Source organism: Gekko japonicus, unplaced genomic scaffold (assembly GCF_001447785.1).
Source record: "Gekko japonicus isolate JY-2015 unplaced genomic scaffold, Gekko_japonicus_V1.1 scaffold1229, whole genome shotgun sequence".
Taxonomy (NCBI): Eukaryota; Metazoa; Chordata; class Lepidosauria; order Squamata; family Gekkonidae; genus Gekko; species Gekko japonicus.
This window is the reverse complement of record NW_015160877.1, coordinates 400198-410258: the sequence shown is the minus strand read 5'-3', so window position 1 is coordinate 410258 and position 10061 is coordinate 400198. Positions and strand designations below refer to the sequence as shown.

The 10061-nt window shown below is 45.7% G+C and overlaps 1 protein-coding gene across 1 annotated transcript in view; it reads left to right on the top strand.

The window, feature by feature from the left end:
• LOC107120229 (sodium- and chloride-dependent GABA transporter 2-like) overlaps nucleotides 1-10061 on the top strand; it is an 89264-nt gene that overhangs the window by 78017 nt on the left and 1186 nt on the right. Inside the window, exons 11-14 of the mRNA XM_015422871.1 lie at nucleotides 1960-2062; nucleotides 3152-3252; nucleotides 7115-7285; nucleotides 9627-9753. Coding sequence (XP_015278357.1) covers nucleotides 1960-2062; nucleotides 3152-3252; nucleotides 7115-7285; nucleotides 9627-9753 — 502 coding nt within the window. The remainder of the gene's footprint in view (nucleotides 1-1959; nucleotides 2063-3151; nucleotides 3253-7114; nucleotides 7286-9626; nucleotides 9754-10061) is intronic.

Below are 10061 nucleotides of genomic sequence, written 5' to 3'. Positions count from 1 at the left end.
TTGTATGTGGTCATTCGTTTAAAGTTCTAATTGAAGAAATTCTTTAAATTCTTAAATCAGTTAATGCAGCTTTATAAAACTATCTGTAAGAGCTAGTTGGTAAGGCAATGCCCTATTTTTTCTTTCTTTTTTCTTCCTCAAATGATAGCTTGGTTTTGGGGCAGCTGCCCCCAGTTCAGCAATGTCCTCCTTGGAAGATTCAGCCTCTCCTTCTTCAGATTCCTTGGAACTGTCTTTGCCGTCTTTACCTGTTGGTGGGACATGAAGATGCAGAAACTTGCTTAACTTTTCAGCAGAGTCGATCCTTTCTGTGCCATTCACATACCTAAGATTACGCCCTCGGGTGTAGTCCACCTGTAGGAAATGTTGCGCTTTTGTAAAAATTGGACCAAGTCTCTATATTTTCTTCTTTTTTTTCTAATTTCAAATGGAATGTCCTTTAACACGTTAATCTCTTTCTCTTTAATTGTCAAAGTTTTTCTGATATATTCAGAATATGATCTATAGATCGCATCTATTTCGCTTTGTAGTTGCTCCGGTTTCATCTCTGCCAGAGGGCTTAGTGGATCACACATCAGTTGTCTTAGATTCTCTCCCTTCTCTTCCAAGACACCCTGGAATCTTAATACGTAGCTTGCTCTTTCCATTTGTAATTGCAATAGCTGAGACTCATCAGAAAGCCTTTTCTTTTCCATCGCCTGCTGTCATTTATCCATCTTTTTTGCGTTGGCATCAACTTCTTTCAGCTCCTTTTCCATTTTTTCGACTGTTTGTTTTCCATCAGCTGTGTTTGCTGCATATATAGCTAATTGTTGATTGCAGTAACTTGTTCCAGCAGGGGGCGAAGTGCTTCTGTTAGCATCTTCTGTAACTCAGCTGTTGAGTCCTGTCTAGGAGCAGGACTCGTTGGAGGTTCACTTCCAGCTTGGTAAGCTCTTACAGTCTTTTTATTTCGCTTTAACACTCTTCGCCTGGCACGCCCCCCCTTCCTTCGCTGTGTAAACACATGTGAACAGTTCTTAGCGGGGGAGAGTCCCCCCTCGCTTTTCTCCTGGTGGGGGTGCTACGCCGCTTCTAAGTGTTCTCGCTTCACAAAGACTCACAATTCAAAAAAAGTTCGCTTGTAGTCAAGTCCGCTCAATCACGAAATGCTTGATCCGGTGTGTTGATCTATTCCCATATGGGACACACTGCGGTGGGACCTTCGGGGCTTGGAGTAGCCCCCCTTCTCTGGCTGGACTTGCCGGGGGGGGACTCTCTAGCACCTCATGGCTAGGAGCCCATTCCCAGAGTTCCAGGGGTGGTGCGAACATTCGCACCCCCTCCCATCTGCGAGGTCTGGCAGACATCTCCCCAGACCTTGGGAGAGATCGTCTGCCATAATGATCGCGAAAACCGGAACTTGCTTCTGCTTTCTTCTTTCTGGGTTAGTCCCATGGGTAATCCTGCCCAATGATGAGGACAATGACATCACAATGCTGTGTAGCCAGTCAGAGTTGGCCATGTGTTGGACACGTTCCAGACATGGAGATGATGAACTGCAGCGGAAATGAACACTTTTGCAAGGAATATTGAAAAGCTTGAAAAAGAGATGCATTTGTTTTCAACCGCAGTTGAAAATATTTGCAAAGATTTGATTGATTTCAGCCTCAGGGCAAATCGGTTTTGCCTGTCCAGGTGTAAGAAAGGTATTGTATTGAAGTGATCAGGATAACAAAGCAGAATAATAATAAGAGATTTCATTACCTGCTATCTGCATTTAGATTTCCAGAGAAGAGGCTGTGTTGTATTTAAAATGAGATGATCTGGGGAGGACTCAAAGTTGCCAAGTATTTTTGGAGTGTTCCATATTTATATACTTGCTCCAGCTCAGTTTTCTTATTCTATTCTCTCTCCCCCGCCCCCCTCCTCTCCCTCTCCCCTCCTACCCTGATTGCATATCCTGGTTCTCCACTTTAGGGTGGGATGTATGTCTTCCAGCTGTTTGACTACTATGCTGCTAGTGGAATGTGCCTTCTCTTTGTTGCTATTTTTGAGACGCTGTGCATCGGTTGGGTCTACGGTAAGTATAAAATGGTGGCAGGAAACACGTGCCACTGTCTTTGGATCTGAAGGTCTGAACAGGCATTCAAGGACCAGTCTGCAGCCAAGCATGGCATGGAGACATTCTCTGCAGTGGTGGTACCAACTGGAATGATACCATCCTTATTGCAGTGATAGGCAAGTGGCAGCCTGTGGACCAAATCTGGCCCATGGGTAACTTCAAGTGGCCAAGGTTGTTTCCACTCGGAGGTTTTACTCCACATTCCAGGTGTGTTAGCACAATATAGGGAAGGTATGCTGTGTATTATTCCTACCTGCACCAATGCCATTTTCCTACCCTTATCCCCTCATTGCTGCCCAGTATTTTTCCAACATTTTTTTTGCCCTGCCCTGCCACTGCAGTGCTCCTTGTGAGCTTAAAAATAGGTAATTGCTATAATGCTATTATGTTCATGGCACTGTAACAATATATCACCATCTATCTATTTCCATTTGGGTTTTACTTCCTTTGAATTCCCAGTTTTCGTTTTTAATGAAGTCTCCAGCCTTTTTCATTACAGAGATATAAGAGGAAATGTGTGGACAGTTTTTGTCCCGATTGCTTAGGAAGGAGAAGTTACAAGTTTGCTGAAGCAATACTTTTTGTATGTTGGTATTACAGTACACTGTGATATAAAAAAGGGGTGGTAAGTTGCTATGGTAGCTGTGATGACCGTACCACCAAGAACTACATGTGGAAGTTCTGTTACCAATGTGCATGCTTCTGCATTCTCAGAGACTATGAGAATAACAGAATCCTTGCCTAGGCATGTTATTCTTATCTGCTTTCGGGATGCAGAGGTAACTGCATGATGTTAGTATGAGCCTTTCAGATCTGGTGGAAACAAGTAAGCAAGGGAAGAGAGTTAAGACACTGGTGTCTTTCCCCTGGCCAGCAAAGTTGCTAATCATTGCATTGCATTGTGAGGGTATATTCCAAACCTTACTTGCTACTTTTCATACAGTTTGGTAGGTTCTTTCCTCTCCCTAAGAGGTCTGTCTCTCTCTCCTTGCCTTCTCCACTCCATGTGGTGGTGTTAGCATGTTGGTTCTCTCACCCTTTTCACAGGTGCTGACCGTTTTTATGATAATATTGAAGACATGATTGGCTATCGGCCATGGCCTGTCATCAAATACTGCTGGTTATTCATCACACCAGCTGTCTGCCTGGTGAGTGAGACATTGTAGAGTCCCTTTGTACTGAGGCCCAGGCAAAGAGTGCTCTTAAAGACAAGAGGAATAGATTGAGCTGTTCTGCAATTGTGGATATGGTTGGCTGTGCCTCATCAGTCCTGCTTTCTTACAAGGCAGCGGTGAGGTAAGATCAGGATTAGGAATGGGAACAAATGGGCTCATAAACAAAAGTTAGTGATGAATTTTGGCAGGTTCATGGTTCACAAACTGAAGTGTGTAGCAGATCAACCAGCATGAACTTTCAAGGAATTCAAGGAGGTTTCCGCCCCTTTGTGAACAGATACATTTCTAGACATGTGGGTTCTGCAGGGCACTCTGTGATTGCACTGGTACTGCTGGGCTCTCTGTACATTGTACTGGCTCTGCTGGGCTTGTAAAAATGCCCACCCCTTGCTTGGATTATGACTGAGCTTCCCTTGCCACATTGGCACTGGGTTCTGCTGGGCATCAGTAGATTGCACTGGTTCTGCTGGGCTTCCATTCCCCCTTGCTTGGATTGTGATTCTTTGCTTGGCATCAGTCCCATTGACCTGACATTGCCACATTGGCACTGGGTTTTGCTGGGCTTTAGTACATTGCACTAGTTTTGCTGGGCTTGGAACCCCCCCTTGCTTGGAGTGTGATTCTGTGCTTGACATAAGTCCTGTAGAGCTGGCATTGCTACAATGGCACTGGGTTCTGCTGGGCACTAGTATAGTGCACGAGTTCTGTTGGGCTTACAAAAATGCCCTCACCTTCAGTTTCTACTACAGAGATTCTCTGGTTTGACCTTTGTCCTGTTGGGCTTGTTCTGCCACAGTGGCACTGATTCTGCTGGCCACATTGCACTGGTTCTGCTAGGCTTACAGAAATGCCCCCCTCTTCAATTTCTACTGCAGAGATTCTCTGGGATTTTGATTCTGTTCTGCTGGGATTCTCTTGCCCTTGCTTTTTTGCTGTTTTTCCCTCCATTGGAAACAATGGAGGATGCAGGCACCTTCTTTGGGAAATCATAACTTGGACCCCATAAATCCTATCTTCACCAAACTTGGAAGGCAGGTAGAGAAGAGTCAGCCAGAAATCCTCTGTAAGTTTGGTGTCTCTGGCACACCGTACGTGTGTGTGTATTTCCCTACCATATCACAAACCTCACAAACTGAACTGGTTCGTTTAGCTCTTAAAAGTTCATGATGGTTCGTGGCTCACGAACCAGGCACACCATGAACCACAAACCTAAACAAACCACATTTTCCTGGCTCATGCACATCCCTAATCAGGACTGCCAGATCTCCACCTGTCCTCTTTATGGTGGGAGACCTCCTCCCCTGCCACTGGCCCTCCCTGTTGCTGCTCAGCTGGGTGTCAGGAGAAAAATGGGGGATGGTTGGCAGCATCCTGGCTTAATGACATCAGTTCTGGAACAACTGGAAGTGATGTTAGCCAAATTGCCTCAGATCGCTATTTAATATGGGGAATTATGATCTTACACCAGGCAATAGGCAAATGAGGGAGCAAGCATCTATGTGTACAGGGGTTCCGCTTCTTCCAGACACACCAAAAACCAGGCCCCGAGACTGACGTCAGTATAAGATGGTTTTGTTTACTGAAGGTATTTCAAACATACACTAACACAAGCACACACACAACTATACAGCATCTAGGAAATGTAGATAGGAGAGGCTAGCACATTCACCTTAGCAGGATGTTCCATTGATGGGCAATACTTTACCTGTCCATAGTTAGATGGAGCGGACCTCAGAAAAAGGAGGGGGACTATGAGGTGTTGGGGGAGGGTCATGTCCTGAACCGGCAGGGGCAGGAGAAGACTCTGCACACTTAAACCACTACACCAAACTCCACATCAAACTATAGAGAGTTCCATTATAAGAATCTCTTGCATTTTTAAAGCTAATTAACAGCCCTGCATGGCTGTCTTGAAAGTGGGGAGGATCACTGGGGGAGGAACTGTTTAATACTCTTTTTCCCCTGCTACTTTAATAGTTTATTTATTACATTCCTATCCTGCTGTTCTTCCTAGGACCTTAGGGTGAAATGTATAAGGTCCCATTTCTGTCACTTTATCTGTGCATAGGCTGGGGGATAGGTTGCCAGTCTCCAGTTCGGGCCTGGAGATCCCCTGAAATTAAAACTGATCTCCAGACTGCAGAGATCCGTTCCCCTGAAGGAAATGGCTGCTTTGGAGGGTAGAATCTATGGCATTATACCCTGTTGAGGTCCCTCCCCTCCCCAAATCCTGGCCTTTCCAAGCATCCCCCCCAATCTTTAGGAATTTCCCATCCCAGGGTTGTCAACCCTGCCCCAACTTCTTGGCAGCGGGGGGTGGGCTACAAAACCTTGTCTTCTCATTCCTAATCCAGCATTGGGTGATTCTGTATCTGGCATTCGCTCCACATTTTCTCACCTGGGAGGGAAAAGTGTAGCCAGAGGTCATTTCGTAGAAAAAGAGGTGCAGGGGCTCATGAGCATAACTCATTAGCATAACTTATTTGCATACGCCACACCCCCTGACATCACCGGAAGTGTGTCAGAAGGCAACACCCACCGCTCAGGCTCCATTGGACTGTTTTGAATTCCTAGCTATTGGGGGGTGGGGGGTGCAGATCTGTCCTCGCAGAGGAGGGAGAGCTTGTACCTGAATAAAACTTGGTCTTAAAAGTGCCACTGGACTGTTTTGGGCCGGGGGGGGGGGCTTTGCAACTTACCTGGCTGCTTCTTGCTCTGATTGAGGGCTGCTGGGAGCAGGGGGTGGGGCTTGTTGCATGTGCCCGCCCCCTGGGCTCTTTACTGCCGGAGTGCCGCTCCTGTGTGCTCCTGCAGGAAATGACCCCTGAGTGCAGCTCAAAACCACATTCAGATACCTTGGGGCAACACCGTACTGACTGCAAAGTCACCTCTGAGTGGCCATAAATCTATGCAGAAGGTACCATAAAACCCAATGATCAGAGAAAGAGAAAGCGGCATGCAGTGTGGAGGGTACCATAAAACCCAATGATCAAAGAAAGTGAAAGCAGCCTGCAATGCAGAGGGGAATTTCTGTTCCAAGGTGGGTTTTATAAAACAACAGAGGGAAAAGCCAATGCAAAATCACCCCTTCTGACAACCGCACTACACCGAACCCTTTGAAGCTTGAGTTAGCTTTGCAAGGAGAAAAAGAGAATTACCTGGAATAGGCATGAGAATGAAGGATTAAATGCTCACTCTCTTCCTTTAGCAACTTGTGTCTGTAGAGTTGCTAATTAGCTTTTTAAAAACTGCAGTAACATGACATGTCACTTGGCCCTGACTGAGGAGGTGTCTAAGATGTGCCACTTCAGAATGTCAGTGGAGGCTCAAATGTTCTGAGGCAATAGCATTCAATTTTTATAAAAATTGAGAGGCTCGTGTTTCGGATAACAAATTGACATCCAAATGAAAATTCCTCAGTAGGTCTTCCTTTTTTAAAATAGATTTTTATTGGTTTTCTACAAAGAAAAAGACAAACATAACAGTATACAAGACAGACTAACACAAAACAAACAAAAAGCATGTACTCATTGTAACTACTTTTGTTTTACATAGATAATGTCCTTCTTATGTGCACCTAAACAAGTTTAATAGTATATATGCTAGATAATATTTTAGTAAATGAAATATATACCGTAGCTATACTCTATAACTATATACTTCATTTATAACTCTAGGTCTTCAGGTTTTGGCTGTTTTATATTGTTCTGGTCTCTCTCGAGGATCAGTCGTATAGGAATGGAAGAGTTCAGTTCTGGGAAGGAGCCATTTTGTTCTGAGTATGAAGCTAATGTTGGTGTGCCTCACCCTTCTTCTCTCCTTCTTGCTTCTCCAGACAACATTTCTCTTTTCTCTGATTAAATACACCCCGCTGACATACAACAAGAAATACGTGTACCCATGGTGGGGAGATACTGTTGGCTGGCTGTTGGCCCTCTCATCCATGGTCTGCATCCCTCTCTGGATCGTATATAAACTTTCCACCATCAAGGGGTCCCTGAGAGAGGTAAGGCTGTTGTATTTTTCGTGGGGTTTGGGATACAGAGAGGCGGCTGCCGCTTGCTGCTGGTAAATTGACAAGAAGGCCTTTTGAGGTCACTTGACTGTGTTGCGGGATAATTAACGGACCAAGGTTGTGAACTGGAAAGAGCTAGGGGCTTGATTGGATTTGAGTAGGCCTGAGGGCTACACAGACCAGACTTCCTTCCTGTGTGCTTGTTATTGATTACGGAGTCCTTTAAAATGTCACCAGCAAAGAGCTCTGCTTTTTTGGTGCCCCTGCTTTTCCCTCACCACCCCCTTCTCTTTGGTTATCGACTTCCAGTTGGAACACTTCATGGATTTTCTACCTGGCATTTTAAAACTTACAATCACAAGAAACGTGCAGTAAAGTTCAGAACTACTGAAGGAACCGCTGTGCCATTGGCTCACTTTTCTAACATTTATAGTTTGAACTAGGGTTGCCAGCTCCAGGTTGGGAAATCCCTGGAGATTTGGGGGGTGGAGGGTATTGGGAGGAGCCTCAGCAGGGTTCAGTGCCATAGAGTCCACCCTCCAAAGCAGCCATTTTCTCCTGGGAAACTGAACTCTGTTGTCTGGAGATCAGCTATAATTCCAGGAGACCTCCAGGCCCCGCCTGGAGGTTGGCCACCCTAGTTTGAGCTGTGATTTGGCCTGTCAACTTTTAGAACTCAGGGGACACATTGAGGGGCACCATTTCAGATTTCATTAGTGAGAGGAAAAGAGGAGGAGATTTGCAGCAAGATTCAAAGGTTTGTTTTTATTCAAGACTAGCATTTTTAGGACCGTTACCTTTAGATTCATGGCGGTTCCTTGAAGTAAGTTGGGTTGCTGATCTCCAGGTGAGTCCTGGAGATCTTCTGGAATGACAACTGATCTCCAGACTATGCAGATCTGTTCCCCTGGAGAAAATGGCTACTTTGGAGAGTAGACTCCATGGCATTGTACCCTGCCCTCCCCAGGCTCTACCTCCAAATTTCCAGGTATCATCCAACGCAGAGCTGGCAACCCCAGAGTAAGCAGCGATATAGATGTCACAATCAGATATGGTCTATGTTACACATGTGACTTCCTTTCTGAAGCTCCTAGACAAATATTTGTTTCTTTAGGGTAACTTGTCACATACAGGGCTTTCTTGAACAATAAAAAGCCAAGGGTTTGGGGTATTTGGACTATGAGTCGATGCCCACAGCTATGTCTCCTCAGCACGCCTCCTTTCCTTAACCCATTATTCCATGTCTAGTAGTGTAGACTCTCAGGGTATCTAAATGAACACCCTCTTGAGTTTTGAGGTGAGAATCACAGGCGTGCTTCTATGGAATTACTTTTCTGGGATGCTTGAGTTCAAACGTGTGGGAAAAGTCGGGAATGGATCCATTTAAAATGCTGTGTGGACAGTCCTTTGAGTGGGATCCTAAACTTGATTCATGCCTGCTGGAACATGAGGTGGCAGAGAACTGAGGTGGTAGGATGGATTGTACCACAAGAGGAGGATCATGTAGGGAATATATTTGTAATGTTTCCCGATGTTAAAAAAAGAAGAAGAAGAGATTGGATTTATACCCCGCCTTTCACTTGGAGTCTCAGAGCGGCTTACAAACTCCTTCCCCTTCCCCTCCCCACAACAGACACCCTGTGAGGTGGGTGGGGCTGAGAGAGCTCTGACACAAACTGCTCTTTTTCAAGGACAGCTGTGCCAGAGCTTGTGACTGACCCAAGGTCACATCAGCAGGTGCAAGTGGAGGAGTGGGGGATCAAACCCGGTTCTCCCAGTTAGAGTCCGCACACTTAACCACTACACCAAACAGCTCCCTGCCAACAGAGAACCAGCATGGCAACCTAAAGAGGTGAATGGAGAAGCTTCATCACTACTGTGCTAGCTTGCTATTTTCACAGAGGTTTTTGTGTGTGTGACGGGGCATTCATTGTAGGAATTGATTCACCTGCAGTCTCAAGTCACACAGTCTATTACCTCTGTGGTCTACCATCTCATTGTCTACACTGTAGTTGGGATGACCCCAGAAAAATAACGGGGATAATAATTTCTCTGTGCACACAAACTACGAGGTCATGAGTGCCAGAGATTGAAATGGGCTGCAGTTTGAGGGATGAGTTCCCTCTGGAGAGAAGGAATGGAAGCAGCAATGGAGACCACCAAGGTATCGGTTGTCTGGACAAAGAAGCCTTTGGTAAAACCAGGGCTACCTCCTCTGTCCTTCTTGATTTGAGAAATACCGTATGAATGATCCTTCAGCCATGAAGCTCCATGGGATGACACTGGATGAGTCACCATTTCCTAACCTGATCTTTTTTCATTGGGATAACAGTGGGGTGAAAACATACCTTTGAGCTATTTGGAGGAAAGGGAAGAGAGGGAAGAAATAGGCTTGTTGATTGCTTCCCCTTCCCTTCTCAAGCATTCATGGATTGGGCAGGCAAAAGAGAAACAAATGGGTTAGTCCTGATCCTGGATGCAGAGTCTTTGTTTCTCTTGAGAGCCAGTTTGGTGTAGTGGTTAAGTGCGCGGACTCTAATCTGGAAGAACCGGGTTTGATTCCCCACTCCTCCACTTGCACCTGCTGGATGACCTTGGGCAAGCCAAAGTTCTGACAAGAGCTGTCCTTGAAAAACGGCAGTTTCTGTCAAGAGCTTTCTCAGCCCCACCTACCTCACAGGGTGTCTGTTGTGGGGAGGGGAAGGGAAAGGAGTTTGTAAGCCGCTCTGAGACACCTTTGGGTAGTGAAGGGCGGGGTATAAATCCA